Source organism: Nicotiana sylvestris, chromosome 1 (genome assembly GCF_000393655.2).
Source record: "Nicotiana sylvestris chromosome 1, ASM39365v2, whole genome shotgun sequence".
Lineage (NCBI taxonomy): Eukaryota > Viridiplantae > Streptophyta > Magnoliopsida > Solanales > Solanaceae > Nicotiana > Nicotiana sylvestris.
The window spans coordinates 57,699,031-57,719,316 of record NC_091057.1 but is presented as its reverse complement, the minus strand read 5'-3'; the positions used below and the strand labels follow the sequence as shown (position 1 = coordinate 57,719,316).

The following is a 20,286-nucleotide window of genomic DNA, read 5'->3' as shown; positions in this document are numbered from 1 at the left end:
AACAACTTCGCCTCAATGTGATAATGACTTTTATAATTTCTACACCAATAAATCAGTACGAAGATATTCATTGAAATAACAACTTCAAGTAAGTAATTCAACAATTAAAAAAGTAACAGACAACAATAAAGGAAATAACGTCGACCTAACTATGTAAGAACAAAATAACAAGTAAGAGGTGGAACAATTATTAACAATGTCTAATAAAGCATGTAAGGGTAGATTTTCAAATGCAAGGGTAGGCTAACAATGAAAGGTATAATAAGTTATGACAATTCGAGTGAGGGCATGAAAAAAGTCTAAATATCCTAAATCAGTTGAATACCACATATAGCCCGTGTACCTACTCGTCACCTTGCGTACATGACTTTCATATAACACAAATAGCACAACCAACCCAAATCCTAAGGGGTAGTTCCTCCATACAAAGTTAGGCAAGATACTTGTCTCAAACATGCCAATTCAATCCCCTAATAAGCCTTTCCCATGAATATACAACTCCGGACGGCTCGATCTAGCCAAAATAACTTAATACCATAAGTACAAATCATAGAAAATTATTTCGGATAATAAAGTTGCAATATTTAAAGAAATTCAAAAAGTCAACTCAAATTATCCGACCAAACTTACAAAATACGAACAAACATTCGATAACGAGTCTAACCATACTAACATTATCCAATTTTGACCTTCAATCGACCATCAAATCCTCAATTTATAGTTTAGGAAGTTTTCACAAAAATCACCAATTTTTCCAATTCAAAACACTAACTAAATGCTAAAAATAATGATGGATTCATGAATAATAAGCAAATCCGAATATAAAATACTTACCCCAATCCAATCCTCTCAAATCCCCTCTCCAATCGCACAAAACCGAGCTCTCTAAATCAAAAGATGAAAACTAGCACAAAAACCTCAATCTCCACAATTTCTGCCTAGGTATTCCGCACTTGCGGTCTCATTGTCGCATCTGTGACTCCGCTTCCGTGACTAAGCTTCCACACCTACGGATTCTACCTATGCACCCAACCAAGCGCACCAGCGGCTAAGATTACGCACCTGCGGGACCGTTTTGCTGTCCTGCATTCGCTCCTTTGAGTCAACTTCTGTAGACACTCCACCGCACCTGCGGTCTTATGCTAAAATCCAAATTCCGCATCAACAGAGACATTCCCACTTCTGTTGTTACTGTTACGCCCTGCAATATTATGTCAATATTACGTTCGGCAGTATTATACTACGATAATATTATGCTCTACAGTAATATATTACGATTGATGTTATGTCTTGCAGTATTAAGTTACGACAGTGTTCTACCCAGCAGTATTACATTACGATAATGTTATGCTTTGCAGTAATAAGTAACGACAATGTTTCACCGTGCAGTATTTTACGTTAAATTTATTGTAAGGTAATTGACATTAGTACAAGGAAAAGATTATTTGGGGATTATGAGGATTATCTTATTTTACAAGTGATTAGTAAATTCGTGAAGGTGAGAGGGGAAGCAAGTCGAAGAAAATGAATTTCGTTGAAATTTGGTATTATGGGATAATATATGGCCCAAGATAAGATGCCTGGTATTTATGGAATAGTACCATACAAGATACCACATGGCCATGATAGTAAGGTGTGTTATAAAGTGAGTAGTATTTTAAGTAAATTTGAATAATTAAAGAATGAGTTAAGATTAGACCCCCCCCCCACGTGGCAATAAGTCAACCTAAATATATGACTCTTAAGTCATAAGGATTATGTGGCAAGATTAAGGATAGGTGGTTAAGCCACCACATAAGGTGGGGCCACATTAATTTTAACAAAACATATCTCTAACAAAGAGGGATCATATGTTGGATGCCTCAGTTACGTTGATTGTTACCTTTCTAAATTTCTTTCCTTAGTTCATTTGTGGTTTACATTTTATATCTTGCTTAAACAATGTGGATGTACGAAAATGTGTCATATGTACATATCCACAATTTTTCTTTACTATCCTATGAACCATAAAATCTCACCAACTTTGAATTTATTGGTATACAACCTTTTAAGTTGAATCAAGAACAAGAAATAGTCTTAATGTGTAGTCCTAACAAAAGATGGAATACTCTTTCTGAATTCCAAATAGTTAGTACTACCGTACTTCCATTGCTCAATTGTTGTTATGTCTATGGCTATGTAATGTGAGATTTTGCAAAATTATAAGGGAGTACGGTACAATCTTTCTCAAGAATATTATACGGATTTTTCCCTACTCCAGGTATGTTAAGGCCCTCCCATCTTTCTTTTGGCATGGTCCAAATTATACTAATGAAACGAGCAAATACACAGTTTCTATAAATTACTCTATTCATAGAAATAGTAGGGGTGTCTATATTCTTTATTCCCCATGAGAATTATTATTATCTTCTGTTCATGGGTCTTAGAGTAATACGCAGTTGGAAAAGTTTAACCGGAAGGAAATATCGAGATTATTATGTATTTTTCATGCATTTTACTCATTTATACATGTGCATTGACCCATGAAAAGATGGCATTATATACGTGTATATATGTAAATATATGTATATGGGATATGGGAAAAGGTTACGGCGTTTTATACGCACCACCACGTGATCAGCTAGTATATGATGACGATATTGCTCACAGTGGCTAAAATATGATTCAAACAGCGTTATATACGCGTATATATGTATGTATTCAAACGGCGTTATATATGCATATATATATGTATGTATATATATGTATATCGGATATGGGAAAGGTTATGGTGTTATATACGCACCACCACCTGATCAGCTAGTATACGATGATGATTTTGCCCACAGTGGCCGATATGATATGATGGGATGCCCTCAGAGGCTGATGATGTTATGAAACATGTACCTATGCACGACATGACATTCATACGCATATGCATGTCGCTAAAAGTAATTTATGATTTACAATGTTATTCAGACTTGTAGGTTGACTCATGTACTCTATATTTCTTTCATGTCTCTTATGTACTTATTTATGTGCCTTACATACTCGGTACATTATTCGTACTTACGTCCCCTTTGCCTAGGGACGCTGCATTTCATGCCCGCAGGTCCCGATAGACAGGTCGAGAGCCCTCCAAATAGGCTGTCAGCTCAACAGAAGATGTTAGTGCGCTCCATTTGCTTCGGGGTTGCTCGTTTGGTTAGTATAATTTAGACGTGTATTGTTTGGTATGGCGGGACTCTGTCCTGACCTTTATGACATTTATGTACTCTTAGAGGCTTGTAGACATATGTCGTGTATATAAAAGATTGTACGGCCTTGTCGGCTGATGTTGTGAGTTTATAAAGGATCATGTTGGCCTATTTGGCCCGTATGTCATGTGTATATGATGATGTAATAAGAAAGATACTATACGTTGGTACTCGGTTGAGTAAGGAACTGGGTGCCCATCGCGGCCCATCAGTTTGGATCATGACAGTTACGCATCTGCGCGTCTTCATCTGCACCTATGGAACCTATGCACCAAGACAAATCTCGCTTCTACGGCTCTGATACCGCTTTTTTGGTGCCGCACCTTCTACCAAAAATGCGCAGGTGCGATTGCACCAGAACTCAGTAGGCCTCCAAAATCCAGCAAGTCTCCAATGAGTCCGAACTCAGCCTGAATAACATCTGGGCCCCCTGGATCATCTGCAAACAAACCATCAAGTCCCAAAGCACATAACAAACCTATTTGAGGCCTAAAATCACATCAAACAACATCAAATCTACGAATCACACCCCATATAAAGTCTATTGAATCCATGAACATTCAACTTCCAAAACTAACACCGAATCATATCAAACCAACTTCGAATGAGTTTAAATTTTGTACACAAGTCATAAATGATAAAACAGACCTATTCCAAACTCCGAAACCAAAATCTGACCCTGATATTGACAAAGTTAACTCTTAATCAAACCTCTCAACTTTCCAACTTTCGCCAATTCAAGCCAAAATGACCTACGGATCTCCAAATAAATATCCGGACATACTCCTAAGTCTAAAATCACCATACGGGGCTATCAGAACCATCGAAACTCCATTCAGGAGTTGTCTACACAAAAGGCAAACTCCAATCAACCCTTTCAACTTAAGCTTCCAACTTTGGGACTAAGTGTCCCCATTCACTCCGAAATTCACTCGAAACCAAAACCAACCAGCCCGGCAAGTCACATAACTACAATTCAACGGAGAGGAGTTGCAATGTGTTTTGGTGGGAATATTTCTTGTTGTTTCATTCTTTATTGTCCTAGCAGTTGTTGTCCGTTCATGATCATTGTAGCCCTTTAATTCCTTATTTTATGCTATTTCCATTGTTGATTTTCGGTACTAGTTTATGCTATTATCTTGGTTTCGTATCAGTTGTTTCTTCACTTTCCATAAACATCTGTATTAAATTTTTATACTATTTATTTATATCCTAGTAGGTGTCTTTACCTAGTCTCGTCACTATTCTACTGAGGTTAGGCTTGATACTTACTAGGTACCATTGTGGTGTACTCATACTACGCTTCTGCACATTTTAATGCAAATCCAGGTACGTCTGCTCGTGCCGGTCATTAGATATTACCAGCTAGCTGCCTTTATCGATGACTTCAAGGTATGCCTGCTCGGCATCTGCATACCTCGAAGTCACCTTCCCTTATTCTAATTTACTGTTGTATTTTCTTTCGAACAGTGATGTAGTAGTTACTCTAGATACTCTGTAGAGATTATGACTCAGTTCCACTGGTTTTGGGGAGTGTACTATTAAGATTATGTTTTGTACCGGAAGGTTTTAGTAGTTATTCAGCATTGTTTCTAGCATTTTGATAATTGTTCTTTCAAGTTAATTCTGTTTGTTAGGCTTACCTAGCCGTAGAGACTAGGTTCCATTACAACATCTTACGCAGGAAATTAGGGTCGTGATGTAATGGCGATAGTTAATGTAGTCTTGAGCTTTTGAAAGCTCAAGTCACATTCATCGTACCATCTAAAAAGAGTACCTTCTGGGTCAACTTGGTCAATGGGGCTTAGATAGATGAAAACCCCTCCACGAACCAACGAAAGTAGCCTGCCAAACCCAAGAAGCTCTAAATCTCTCTAGCCGAAGTAGGCATAGGCCAATTCTGAACTGCCTTAATCTTCTTAGGATTCACCTTAATGTCCTCAGAAGATATAACATGGCCCAAAAAGCAACCGAGTCCAACCAGAACTCACACTTTGAAAACTTGGCATATAACCGACGATCCCTCTGAGTTGGACGTACGATCCGTAGATGCTGCCCATGATCCTCCGGATTGCAGGAGTAAACCAATATATCGTCAATAAAGACAAACACAAAGGAATATATATAGAGCTTGAACACCTGTTTCATCAAATCCATAAAGGCTACTGGGCAGTAGTCAAGCCAAATGACATCACTAAGAACTCGTAGTGGCCATACTGAGTCTGAAAAGCTGTCTTAGGAGAATCCGATGCCCTAATCATTACTTGATGGTAGCCAGACCTCAAGTCAATATTTGAAAATACCTTGGCACCTTAAGCTGGTCAAATAAGTCATCAATCCTCAGAAACAAATACTTATTATTGATAGTGACTTTGTTTAGTAGCCTGTAGTCAATACACATCCTCATAGATCCATCTTTCTTCTTCACAAGCAATACTGGTGCACCCTAAAGAGAGATACTAGGTCTAATGAATCCCTTGTCAATCAAATCTTGCAACACCTCATTCAATTATTTCAACTCAGTTGGGTCGTATGGTATGGTGGAATGGAAATGGGCTGGGTATCCAGAACCAAGTCAATGCTTGTCGGAATTCTCGACAAGTCTATAGGAAAACCCTCTAGGAACTCACGCACAACTGGAACCGAATCCATGGAAAGAACCTCTGCACTAGAATCATAGATATAGGCCATATACTCCGAATGCCCCTTCTCGATCATACATCGAGCCTTCACATATGAAATGACCCTGCTAGTGGAATGACCCGACATGGCTAACATCACAGTCTTGGTGTGACAATCCATAATAGCAGGACATGCAACAACCAATCCATTCCCAATATTACGTCAGAATCCATCATATCAAGTAACAGAAGGCCGCACCTAGTCTCGTAATCTCGGATAGTAACCAAACAAGCACAATAGATCCGTTCAACCATAATAGAATCTCCAACGAGCATAGACACATAAATAGGATCACTCAAAGAATCATGAGATACATCCAAATATGAAGCAAAATAGGATGACACATACGAATAAATAGATCCATATCAAATAAAATTGATGCATCCCTATGGAAAATCGGGACGATACTTGTGATAACCACATTAGATGACTCTATCTTAGGTCTAGCTAGAAATGCATAGAAACAGAGTTCAACCCCACCAATCTGACCTCCGCCTCTCGAACAACCTTTAACTAGCTAGCCTCTACCTTTAACGGCCTGGCCGCCACCTTGGGCTCCTTGAACCCTGCCACTAGCTAGATGAACGGGTTGTGGAGGAATCAGTGTTAAAATCATGGCATGAGTATCCTACTTTGGTCTGATGATCCTCAATCTAGGACAATACCTCCTGATATGACCTGTATTACTGTACTCAAAGCAACCATGCGACTGGCATAACTATTGAGTCTGAGATGATCCTCAATGAAACGAATGACCACTGTAGTACCTCTGCAGTGCCCTAATAGGAGCTGAAGGTGTGTTGAACACTGGCTTCTTAGGATGAGACCCATAAGAACCACGACCACCTGAAGCACCATGTTCTACTTGAAGCACTGACAGAATTGGCCTAGGAGGATGGCCTCTACCAAATGAATCCCTTCCTCTAGATGAGGCACCACTTCAGCCACCAAAGTGACGAGGCCTCTTTCAGATGCCGCCTCTTTGCCCTGACCACGAATCTTCTTGATCCGTTTAGCAATCTCTACAACACAAGTGAAAGAAATATCATATGGACTCTTTTTGGCTACCTACAACCTGATACCATAAGGCCATCAATAAATCTCCTCACCCTCTCCCTCTCAGTAGGGATCAAGACAACTGCATGGATAGATAGGTCCATAAATCTAGTCTTGTACTAGGTAACATTCATGCTACCCTATTGGAGGCGCTTAAACTAGACGCGATAGTCCTCTCTCTAAGTAAAATGGATGAACGTCTCCAAGAATAGCTGTGAGAACTGATCCCAAGTGAGTGAAGGTGAACCTACTGGTTTGCCTCAAACATAGTCCTTCCACTATATCTTGGCGAAACTGTGCATCTGAAACACTATGAAATTGACTCTATTGTACTCCATAATACCCATGTTGCACAACACCTAATGGCAATAATTTAAGAAATCCTGTGGGTCCTTAGAAGGTGTACTACCAAAATGAATAGGGAAGAGCTTGGTGAACTTATCCAGCTTCTTCAACCCCTCGGACGACATAGCGAGTCACTCCCTAGGTTTTGTAGCAATGATTGCTTGAACTGCTCCAACTACTATAACTAACAGAGTCTGATATTTGTGAGCCATCTGTTCTTGTGTGTGAGTAGCGGTAGTCTGGGTTCTTCCCCCAGCCTGAGAGATAGCTGGTGCTACAAGAAATGCACCAGCCTGGGCCACGCTCTCCATAAGACGGACTAGACAAACTAGAGCATCCTAAAGTATGGGGGTAGCAATGCACCCCTCTAGGACCTGAGTTGGTCCAACTAGAACAGCTAGAGTAAGGATCTCCTCCTCCTGATCAACCTGAGGCTCTACGATAGGTGATGCGGTACCCGTTCTAGGCTGAGCACTGCCTCTGCATCTGGCTTGACCTCGGCCCCAGCCCCTACCCCTGGTAGTGGTTGTAACCTAGGGCTCCGGCTCCTTCTTGGCTGTGAATGTTGTGCGTGTCCTCATCGTCTGTGAGAGAACAAGAATAGAATGGTTCAAACTTCAATGATATAATAAAGTCGCACAATGGAGAATGGCTGTGAAAGTCGCACGATTGGGAATTGGGTATTTGAAGAGTTGCCTCCTAACGGATTATGGTGTGTTAGGTCACCTAGAGCGATTAACTCATGTAACTAGTTTGCATTACTAGATATTAGTGTAAGGGCTCGAAATAACCTTGAGGAGAAGGTGTTTGACACCCCTCACGATCCACAACTGTGGGTCCCTGCCGAACTTAAACTATGTGAATTAGTCCTTTTAACAAGTAAACAGTTTCAACACGCATTTGCAAATAAAGGTAGTTTTCAGAATATAAATACATATATGATCATGGAAATTCAAATAATGAAAATAAGAGAGGTTTGGACAGCTTACACATGTATATGTAAAGGAGAGGAAGTTTATAGAATTTAAACACATATGGGAATTGGGAAAGGGAAGTCCTAAATTGATTAGCCTAGAGGATCATACCCATGCAATGCCCAGTAATCATTCCTCAATGAGAGGGGCTACATGTTGCATTAGCGCACAGGTCATCATATCCTTTTACTACCCATTACCCTCCCCTTAGTCATTATAAAAGCGATTTTAATTAACGACCTCTAAGCGTGCTACTACCCGTCCCTTCCTTATGGTCCTGGAGGAATTTAGGACCTCTAAATCTACATAGTTCTAGACAGCCTAAGGTTTTTAAAAGGTAAAAATCTAGGCGACAAGCAAAGAACACATAGGACAATCAGATTGAGAAGAAAGCAGTTAAGGATCATGTTTACCTCTAGATGTACATAAGCAGATAAGCAGCACGTCACAAACAACAGATTTTAAATAAGTTCAAAAAGCCTAGGAATATGATATCTAGACGAACATCAAAAACAAAATATGCAGCGTTTGTTTTAAGGGAAGTGGTAGGGTCCTAACCAGTTTGCCTATTTGTTTTACAACCTATTAAGCTTGGATAATTTCACACATAAACAGAACTGGTTTCACAGTTATTAAATGTCCTAAGGCTTGCCTAAGTGTGTATATGCAGTCACAATTTTGGAAAACAGTTTGAAGTTCTTTATCGTATAAGCATGCTTTCTAGTGATGTTTAACAAGACATTGTATGAAGTTCCAGTTTGAATATGATAATTACTCTATGGACATGAGTTCTATCTTTAATGAGTGAAACTGCTATTAGTTCTTATTAGACACGCATACTGACTGAGCAAGTGTGACAACCAATTAAACCTACAGGCATGATTTCTAAAGAGACGGCTATGAATATATGTTGTAATGAAAGTTGAACCTTAGTTATTTTAGTCCCTATAGGTATGGTGTCTAATCATGTAAAGCAAAGTAGGCAGAACTTATTTCAACCAAAGCAAACCCTATAGGCATGTTATCTAACAAATACATTTCAACAATAGCAAACCCTATAAGTATGTTATCTAACAAACACATTTGAACCAAAATGAACCTTATATGCATGTTATCTACCCAGCTTTACCCATAGTACCATAAAACTACCCTCCCTTTTCACTAGTCACCCCAATAACTGTTTAAAATTAATTATTACAGACCAATGATTGAATAAAAATTGCATAGATAGAATACAAATTAAGCTATAGGGAGCCTAAAGTAGGCCCAAAGCAAATCTTGGTGTATCCTTCACTAGTCTCAAAGGCCCAAGATTCATTGCCACATTTTGTGTCCAGGTGTGTCAGAGTTCCCTAAGTACCTCAAAGATCCCGGCCACTGCTCACACCCAAACTTTCTCAAATAAAGACTGATTTTGTGATGTGTGGAAGAGACATCCCTGATATGCCGGAGTTCAGAGAGATCTCAGGGACCTCTAAGCAGTACACACACCAAAGGGGCAGGACTTAATAACCTAAGAATAAGTGAGAGTACTTGACATGATTTGAAAGAGTTTTGGTAAACAATATAGAGAGGATTCTTAGAGGTGAATAGTTCTTTCGAAAACCAGTACTAATTTGGAGGTAAAACATCTTGAGAAAAGTATGAAAAAACACTTATAAGCCAAAAACAAATCACAGAACAACCATATTCAAAAATACTTTGCAAGCAGGTTCCGCATAAGGAGAGAGGGGTTGAGGACACGTAGAATACACCTTAGTGTATAGTGCAGCACATAAACAACAACGTGCATAGAATTTTCATGGGATTTTGCAGAACTAATAGGTTATCTATAAGGTAGGTCATTGAGACAGAGTAAGGATCACAGTAAAGCCACATTGAAAACACATGAACACTAGACATAACCAACACACAACTAGAGTTACCTGAGGGACTAGATAACTTAGCATGAGCAAAATAGAATGGGCAAGAACTTAAATGGACAGGCTAGGCAAATATCAACAAGTAGACATAGTGTAGGCATGCTCAACAAAACAAGATTTAAACATGCTAGGTAAAAAATAGACATGCCAACATAATTTAGACATGCTAATCACATGTGGAACCAGGCAGTATTAGGCATGTTAGATAAACAGTAGACAAGCAAGTAAGTTGAGACATGCTAATCACATATTGAACAAGATGTATTAGGCAAGCTAGATAGACAATAAACAAGAGTAGGAATGAACTCAGAACTTATGGACTAAGGCATTAATGAAACACATAGGGTTTAGGTTCTAAAATTTAATTAGAGGCATACCAGTTAGGGAAAGAGAACACAAGATGTAAGAAAGGTGTTGTGCAATTTCTAGCCTTGGCTTACAACCACCAAGACTAATGAAGATCACAAGTAGCAGAAAGAACAAAGAGCTTTTAGAGTGTAAGAGTAGTGATGAACTAATGTTAGTGTTTTTAAGAAGTTAAATATATAGTATTCAAGAGTAGAGCAAATAAGGTAAAGTAATCAATAATCAGCACTTAAGGGATCTCAGAATTAACCACACAAAGAGGTTCAGCATAATATTCCCCTTAATTAAGGGCAATTAGCCAAAAGTAATGACAAGAACTAGTTAAGGCAAGAGGTTCAAATCAGACTGAGTAACGAAGTAAAGAATTAGAGACCTTATTAAGGAAAGGAGTTTAAATCAAACCAAATAAAGAACTTCAGAATTAAATAATCAAGGGTTTAATTAAGGAAAGAATCATGTAAAGAATCAGTAAATATACAGCAATCAAATAAGGCAAGAACGACTAATTAAGGTGATAAACACGAAAATAATCAACAATCATGCACACGATTTTTTTAACAGAGAAAATCACTCAACAATTTTGGAATGAACATAACAATTCCCATAAACAAAATAGGTTGAGTAAAACTTTTAGGAACACAGAGAAATTAGACGGAAAATAATTCAAAAAACTCTAATTTAAAAACTCTTAAAGAAGGAAAATAGCCATGGAAAACTTGAAAGCACGTCAACACACAGAGATTAGAACAACAGAAATCATAGAAATTGAAACCTGAAGTAGCGTAGTGTATATAAATCGGTTAGTAGTAGAGAAGTAAAAAAACCTGAAAGAATAGCCATGGAAGTTTGAAAATACTTCAGATACCCAGAGGTTCGACCAACAAACAACAAGAAAAACAAACCTTAATATAACAAAATGTTCAAAAATCGATTAATCAGTAAAGAAATAAAGGAGCCTTAAGGAAAAAGAAATGACGAACCCAAATCGCTCTAGATCTATAAGGATATGGATGGATTCAAGTGAAAATGCTATGTTTTGAAGAAATGAGAAAGGGTAAAAGAATCTGCTCTTTGAATCAAAGATTTAAGCCGTGAAACTTTGATAGAAATCACTCACAGACCATAGACAGACTCTTGATGAGTTTTAAATGAGATCAGGACTAGATCTCTCCGAGGTCCTTCCAAAAATCCACACAATCGAGCAACTAGGGGAAATAGGAGACAAGTAGAGGCCTCGTACAACCATGGGAATCCATAGATCGAGTAGGATCAAAGATATTAGAACTGGTTTTGGGTGGCTACAATTAGGGTTAGGGCTTGGTCTTAGAGAGAACCAGAGAGGAGAGGGTTTCAGGGGTAGCTGTATGGATGAACTGATTTAGGGTTAGGGGTCATTAGGAATACAAAATAAAGTCTTAATGTAGACCGTTGATCTAAAGGATCAACGACCACGATTTGATGGGGTTTTGTGTCGGGTAGGTGTCTCTAGGTTTGGGCTGGGTGGTTTTTGGCTATGGTTTAATTGAATTGGGATTGGAGGGGTCGAAATTGGGCTGATTTAATAGGCTAGGTCCGAAAAAATAAAGGAATAAAAAGGATATTTATTAAATACCCAAGTATTTGTATAAAATATTATTTTATAAAATAATTAATCAATAAAAAAATAATTTTCATGCACAAAGGTGCTTTATAATAATTATTCAATATTTTAAAAATATAATGGACCAATTTATGATAAAATAATGCAATGATGCATGCGTGGGCTATAATTACAAAGTTATTGCAATTATAGCCAAAAGGTACCAATTTGGCTATTTATGAAATGATTTGGACTCAGTAGGACCGTAAATAGTAATATTAAATCAAGAAATGTTTTAAAACATTTTTGATGTAATTTGTAATTATTTGTATGGATAAAATACTGAGATAAATTAATTTAAAAAATGAAAAAATACCAATTGATGCTAATGTATGATTTTGAAGATATACATGCATTTTAACTTTTATAGGAAAAAATTGGGTATCAACAGCTACCCCTCTTTACCTGGGAAGGATGAAAGAGTTTTTAGGTAAATAAATGATGGCCAATTTTGACCGAATAGGATGTTATGAAAGATAAAGGTCGGACTCTGGTCTTTGAGCTGCCTACATATCCCTGGTTTTACAGGAATCAGGCCATGTGTAGTTCTAGATCTATCGTCCAAATACAACGATGAAGGCGATACAAGAATGCATACGAGATTTCGGGATAGGTGGTTATGATGAATGGTCAAGTTTGAGATAGTTGAAGGAACTGGAGCGAGGCTGCTCCTGCTAGGATAGCAGTTGCTTACTTGTCTTCTACAAGTAAAGAGATGCTACATGCACTTGTGCGAAAATTTAAACATGATGCAGATTTTCTTTGGACCATGAAAGTTGTCTTCGGATGGTTAAGGATGACGTCTTCAGACCATGATGTCCTGGTCCATGAATTGTTTAGGGAAGGATTTGCAGGCCACGAAATGATGTTCTCGGACCATGAAGATGGTGCCTCCGAACCATGATACCTTTGAATAATGATATGCAAATTTGAGAGATCCTCAGGCCATGGCATGGTGCCTTCCGGCTATGAGGATAATGCCTTTTAGACTACGACACCTTTGGATAGATTGGCGATATTTCAGCCCATGAGATGCAATAATATGATGTTAACATGACAAGACTTAGTCTTGTGAAATGAAGGGCAGAGCTTAGCCCGATTGAAAAGCAAATAGATAGTACCAGAATAGAGCAATATTTATGCAAGGAGGGACAATGCTTAGTCCCATGCAAATGCGGAGGTAGAGATTAGCCTCATACAAATGTAGAGGCAGAGATTTGCCTCATGCAAATATTGAGGCAGGGATTAGCCTCATTCAAGTATGGATGAAGGTATTAGCCTCATGCAAATCTGAAGGTAGTGATTAGCCTCACGTAAGTAGGGAAGCAAGAATCGGCCTCATGCAAGTATGGAGGCAGGGATTATCCTCATGCAAGTATGGAGGCAGGAATTAGCCTCATGCAAATATGGAGGAAGGGATTAGCCTCACGCAAGTATGGAAACAGGGATTATCCTCTTGCAAATATGGAGGCAAGGATTAGCCTTATGCAGGATGGAGGCAAGAATTATCCTCATGCAAATATGGAGGCAAGGATTAGCCTCATGCGATTATGGAGGCAGGGATTAGCCTCATGCAAATATGGAGGCAGGGATTAGCCTCATGCAAATATGGAGGCAGGGATTAGGTTCATGCAGATATGGAGGCAGGGATTAGCCTCATGTAGAAATGGAGGCAAGGATTAGCCTCATGCATATATGGAGGAAGGGATTAGCCTCATGCAGGATGGAGGTAGGGATTGGCCTCATGCAAATATGGAGGCAGAGATTAGCCTCATGCAAATATGGAGGCAGGGATTAGTCTCATGCAGGATGGAGGCAGGGATTAGCATGATGCGAATATGGAGGGAGGGATTAGACTTATGCAGATATGGAGGCAGGGATTAGCCTCATGCATATATGGAGGCAGGGATTAGCTTCACGCAGGACGCGGGATAGGGCTTAGTCCTATGCAAATAACAAATAGCAAATAAGGGTACAATGTTTCTTAACTAGGGATATGTTCGGTGTCTGGTGGCCTAATTGATAGTAATTTTGTGACATATATATATTTGCGAATGTTACCATTACATCAAATGTGCCTGCGCTCAAAGAAAAATTGTAAGTCTCGTATGGGGAGGTTGGTTCGCGTCTTTGTCTGTTGGCCTTGCTATGCTCCGTTTTGAAGGCCTTGTTTGAGTTTCCCTGGGTAACACATGACTGTTACGAAAATAAAGTTTTCAAAAATATGCAATTATTGATAAAAATAGAGTTATTTTAGAAACATATTGAAATATCAAGTAGTTTTAGATGAACTAGTGACTGTAACATATTTCAAAGACATTGCAGCTTTCTCATGTTAGAATTTTGAGGGTCCTCCTCAAAATTCTTCCCTAATTTAGTAGATGATCCCTTGGCCATTTGCGGGTAACGAGCCTTGTTGAACCTTCTTCGGAATTTTGAGAATCCTTCTCAAATTCTGCCCCATTTTCATAACCCATTTTTGACTTTCAAGCATATGTTGGCATCGGCTAGACTTGCTCCGGAATTTTGAGGGTCCTCCTCAAAATTCTGCCCCAGTTTCTAATCTTGGGGGGGGGGGATGGAAATTTTATTATGATATGACCAAACCCACATGGCTGCCTACGTATCCCCTCTTAAATGAGAATCATGTCAAGCGTAGTTCAATTACACCAAATCAAGAAATGTAAGTAGTCTAAACATAGTATCTCTTGACTGCGTCTGAATTAATTGGTTTTGACCAGACTTCTCCATCCGTTTCTGCAAGTATAAGTGCTCCTCCAGTTAGCACCCTGTGAACCATATAAGGACGTTGCCAGTTGGGAAAGAATTTTCCTTTGGCTTCATGTTGATGTGGGAAGATCTTCTTCAGCACCAACTGTCCTGGTGCAAATTGCCTTGGTTCTACCCGTTTGTTGAAAGATCTGGACATTCTGTTCTGATTAAGCTGACCGTGACATACTGCATTCATTCTTTTCCCATCTATAAGGGCCAATTGTTCATGGCTCCCTTTCCATTCTGCATCATTGAGTTCGGTTCCCTATATGATCCTTAAAGAAGGAATCTCTACCTCGGCTGGGATGAGAGCTTCGATACCATAAACCAACATGTAGGGGGTTTCCCCGGTTGATATGCGAACTGTAGTGCGATATCCCAACAAAGCAAAGGGTAGCTTCTCGTGCCATTGCTTGTGGTTTTCTACCACCTTCCTTAGTATCTTCTTGATATTTTTGTTGGCGGTTTCTACGGCTCTATTCATCTGAGGTCTATAGGCAGTGAAATTCTTGTGCTTGATTTTGAAAGTTCCACACATGGCTTTCATCGGATCACTATTTATATTGGCCGCATTATCAGTAATAATGGACTCCGGAACTTTGATTGACAAACAATACGATCTTTGACGAAGTCTGCAATGACTTTCTTGGTTACAACTTTGTAAGATGCAGCCTCTACCCATTTTGTGAAGTAATCAATGGCTACCATAATAAGCTTGTGCCCGTTTGAGGCTATGGGTTCGATAGGACCGATGGCATCCATTCCCCAAGCATCGAATGGCCAAGGTGAGCTTATTGCATTGAGCTCATTTGGCGGCACTTTTATCATATCGGCATGCACTTGGCAGTGGTAGCATTTGCGGACATACTAGACGCAATCTATCTCCATGGTCATCCAAAAGTAACCGACCCTAAGTATCTTCTTGGCCAAGACAAAACCATTCATATGGGGGCCGCAGGTCCCAACATGTATATCCTCAAGTAGTTTAGAAGTTTCTTTTGTGTCGACACATCTTATCAATTCCAAGTTAGGAGTTCTTTTGTACAAGTTTCCTCCGCTGTGGAAGAAATAATTGGACAATCTTCGGATCATGCGTTTCTGAGTGTGGTTTGCATGCTTCGGATATTCTCCTTTCGCCAAATACTCCTTGAAGTCATGGAACCAAGGTTTTCCATCTATTTCATCTTCAACATGGGCACAATATGCCGGCAGATTATGAATTCTCACTAGGATAAGATCAACAAAATTCTTATCTGGATGTTGTATCATGGATGACAAAGTGGCCAATGCATCGGCAAATTCATTCTGAATTCTAGGCACATGCCGGAACTCTACCTGCATGAGCCTCTTTCTCAATTCCTATACATGGTGTAGATATGGAAATATCATGGAATTCTTGGTGGCCCACTCTCCTTGTACCTGGTGCACAAGCAAATCTGAATCACCGATTACCAACAGCTCTTGAATATTCATGTCGATTGCCATGTTGAGTCCTAGTTTGTAGGCTTCATATTCTGCCATGTTGTTGGTGAAGAGAAATCTGAGTTTAGCAGATACCGGATAATGTTGACCTGTTTCTGATACCAAAACTGCTTCAATGCGCACTCTTTTGAATTTTGCAGCTTTGTCAAAGAACATCCTCCAACCGTTGTATGCTTCGCAATGTCATCTCTTATGAATGACACCTCTTCGTCAGGAAAATACATTTTCATGGGTTCGTATTCTCCTCCCACTGGCTTTTCAGCAAGATAATCTACCAATGATTGTCCTTTGACCGCCTTTTGAGTTACATAGATGATATCTAACTCACTCACTCAACAGTATCTACCACTTGGCTAGTTTCCTAGTTGGCATGGGTTTCTGAAATATATACTTTAAAAAGGGTCCATCCTGGATATGAGGTATGTGGTATAGGCACAGAAGTAATGCCTCAGCTTCTGGGCCGTCCAGGTTAGAGCACAACAAGTGCGTTCTAGCAGAGAATACCGTGCTTTGTAAGGTGTAAATTTCTTACTTAGGTAGTAATTTCTTGCTCCTTTCTCCTTGTCTCATCATGTTGTCCTAGAACACATCTGAAGGCTCCATCCAATACAGATAGATAGAGTAGCAAAAGATGTGCCGGCTCTAGTGGGACCAAGACCGATGGTATGGACAAGTACTCCTTGATTTTGTCAAAAGCCTTTTGACAATCCTTGGTCCAGCTTGTTTCGGTATCGTTCTTCAGCAACTTGAATATGGATTCACATATGACTGTGGACTGTGCTATGAAGCAACTGATATATTTTAGACGTCCTAGGAAGCTCATTACATCTTTTTTGCTCTTAGGCGGCGGTAACTCCTGAATGGTCTTAACTTTAGACGGGTCCAGCTCAATCCCTCGGTGACTGATAATGAATCCCTGTAGCTTTCCTGCGGGAACCCCGAATGCACACTTTGCTGGGTTCAGCTTCAGGTTGTACCTCCTTAACCTATCAAAGAACTTTCTCAAGTTTGTTATGTGATCTGTGGCCCTCTTAGATTTGATAATGACGTCGTCCACATACACCTCTATTTCTTTGTGTATAATATCATAGAAGATGGTTGTCATGGCCATCATGTAAGTAGCCCCAACATTTTTTAGACCAAATGACATCATTTTGTAACAGTATACTCCCCATGGTGTAATAAAAGCGGGGTTCTCTGCGTCTTCTTCATCCATCCAGATCTGGTGATAACATGTGAAGCAATCTACAAAGTATTGGAGTTCATGCTTGGTTCAATTGTCGATAAGGATGTGTATGTTTGGCACTGGAAAGTCGTCCTTGGGACTTGCTCTGTTTAAATCTCGATAGTCAACACATACTCTAACTTTTCCATCCTTCTTCGGAACTGGCACAATTTGGCTAACCAGGTTGGGTACTCAACCACCCTGAGAAATTTGGCTTTGATCTGCTTAGTAACTTCCTCCTTGATTTTCATGCTCATATCTGGTTTGAATTGTCTTAGTTTCTACTTCACCGGCGGAGACATGGGATTGGTAGGCAGCTTGTGAGCCATTATGGACATGCTCAAACCGGTCATCTCATCGTATGACCATGCGATGATGTCCTAATATTCCTTTAAAAAATGAATGTACTCTTCTTTCTTTGTCGGCGATAAGTGAATGCTGATGCGAGTCTCCTTGATGATCTCGTCCTCCCCCAAATTTACTGCCTCGGTTTCGTCCAGGTTGGACATAGGCTTATTTTCAAAGATTTCAACCTCCCTGACAACTTCCTCAGGTATCTCATCATTTTTATCTGAATCACTATCCTCATATTGCCTTGCCTCATTACATGTCATACTCATGGGTTTATCAGGAAAAGTAATAATAACACTATAAAAAGAAAAAATGTGGAAGATAATAATGAATAATAAAGAGCAATGCGTTTGATTGAAATTGAAAAATATCTGAACATGTACGGCTCGATGAATCGAGCATTTATTTTGAAACAAGTTAGTCTTTAAAACAAAATTATTGAAAATCTTAGATGCCTATAATGGCTATAGAAATAAAATCTGCCAAGCTACCTAGGGACTTGGCGGGCCCGTGACGGTGTGGAAGTCTAGTTCCTGAGAACAACTCCCTTCTCCACAGTCTGAATAGTGAGGCCTTCTTCCTCCTCCTCCTCAATTATTGCACTGCAGTCATGTCTTTATCATCCAAGAATAGATTCCTCAGCTCAGCTAATGATTCTTCTTCTGCAGTTCCCCATATTGTATCAGCTTGGTGAAACGTTTGACCCATATGTGGTACTGGTTGCTTGAGAGGGTAATAAGGTCCACGCCATGGAGGCGACCAATCATCATACTCTTGCCATGTATACTGGTATCCGAGCCCGAAAGTAGTTCCATGACATTTTAGTTGTATCGATTTGATAATACCATGAAGATTGTTCCTAAGCCCTTTGCCGGGTTCATACCCAGACCATGTCAGTATGCTTTCTATTTTGCTACTCCACAACTTGTCTTTCTCAACGGCATTGACACGTTCGATGTGATGATAGGCCTCCCCTCCTAACCTTTTTCTATTTCTAATAACTGGGATGGTTTGACTGGTGTAAATAAGGTTACTCCCATCTCCGTGAATGATCACCTCTTGATGGTTCCATTCGAATTTCACGACTTGATGTAGTGTGGAAGCCAGAGCCCCAGCGGTATGTATCCATGGTCGGCCCAACAGAAGATTGTATGAGGCTGATATGTCGCGCATCTGAAATTCAATGTCGAACCAAGTTGGCCCTATCTGTAGACAAAGATTAATTTCCCCAATCGTGGCCCTTTGAGACCCATCAAAGGCTTTCACATTCATGCTTCCTGCCCGTATATCATGGAAAGATTTGCCCAATCTTTTCAGAGTATCTAACGGACAAATGTTGAGGCTTGAACCCCCATCAATCAAGACCGTGGCGATGAATTTGTCTTCGAATTGCACTGTGATATACAGTGCTCGATTTTTATTCAACCTTTCACGCGGCAGCTCATCCTCGTGGAAGATTATTTTGTGACTTTCCAGCACCTGCCCTACCATATTTGCCATCTCTACGCATGTGATATTGTTGGGCACATAAGTTTCACTCAACAGCTTCATCAAAGCATACTTGTGTGCCTCTGAATTTTGCAACAGTGATAAGATGGATATCTAAGCCGGGGTTTTGTTAAAATGATCAATGACGAAATATTCCCTTACTTGTACTTTCCTCCAAAGGTCATCTGGTCCCGTTTCAATGACAGGCTGCTTGGTACTGGCATCCTCACTTGGTCCGCCCACGTGTTCAGGTGTATAGATTCTCCCGGTCCTAGTCATTCCTTGCGCAGCATCATATTCCTCTATCTTTGCCTTTCCTTTTCGCCTAGCTTCAGCAACGTAATCCTAGGGTATTGCTTTTGAGTCGAAAGGAGGTGTGGTCGATACTATCACCGCGAAAGGTGTAGCCACTTCCACTTCAAATTGAATAGGGGTGGCCGCAGGTGGAGCTACCTCAACCTCAAATGATGCAGCTATTTCAACCCGATCAGTGACTGAGTCTGCACTACAATGTGAGTAAGTGTGACTGCAAGTTTAAAGTCATCGCCTTCTCGAATGAGCCCGATTGACCCCTCAGGATCCCATTCTTCATCTATCTCAATCACATGTATCCCGCTACCCCTATGATCCGGGAAAGGGTTTTTGCGGATATTGGGTGCAGCTTCTTTCACCTGTATAACCTTGTTGTCAATCAATGCTTGGATTTTATCTTTCAATGTTCGGCACTCGTTTATGGTGTTCCCTTTCA

The 20,286-nt window shown here is 39.8% G+C and overlaps 2 protein-coding genes across 2 annotated transcripts; both read right to left on the bottom strand.

Moving 5' to 3' along the window:
• Window positions 1-14,912: 14,912 nt before the first annotated feature.
• Window positions 14,913-15,820, bottom strand: LOC138870173 (uncharacterized). The gene is made up of 2 exons (XM_070147949.1): window positions 15,610-15,820; window positions 14,913-15,235 (listed from the first exon to the last, which is right to left on the bottom strand). The coding sequence occupies exons 1-2, from the start codon at window positions 15,818-15,820 to the stop codon at window positions 14,913-14,915; spliced, it is 534 nt and encodes a 177-aa protein (XP_070004050.1).
• Window positions 15,821-15,859: 39 nt separating this feature from the next.
• Window positions 15,860-16,698, bottom strand: LOC138870172 (uncharacterized). The gene is made up of 2 exons (XM_070147946.1): window positions 16,564-16,698; window positions 15,860-16,351 (listed from the first exon to the last, which is right to left on the bottom strand). The coding sequence occupies exons 1-2, from the start codon at window positions 16,696-16,698 to the stop codon at window positions 15,860-15,862; spliced, it is 627 nt and encodes a 208-aa protein (XP_070004047.1).
• Window positions 16,699-20,286: the final 3,588 nt, after the last annotated feature.

Coding starts and splice junctions, on each gene's coding strand:
- LOC138870173 (XM_070147949.1), bottom strand. CDS start 15,820: ATGATAAAAGTGCCGCCAAATGAGCTCAATGCAATAAGCTCACCTTGG. Junction 15,236..15,609: donor TGCAGACTTCGTCAAAGATC/GTATTGTTTGTC, acceptor TCAATGATGCAG/AATGGAAAGGGAGCCATGAA.
- LOC138870172 (XM_070147946.1), bottom strand. CDS start 16,698: ATGTATTTTCCTGACGAAGAGGTGTCATTCATAAGAGATGACATTGCG. Junction 16,352..16,563: donor AGTTTTGGTATCAGAAACAG/GTCAACATTATC, acceptor CACCATGTATAG/GAATTGAGAAAGAGGCTCAT.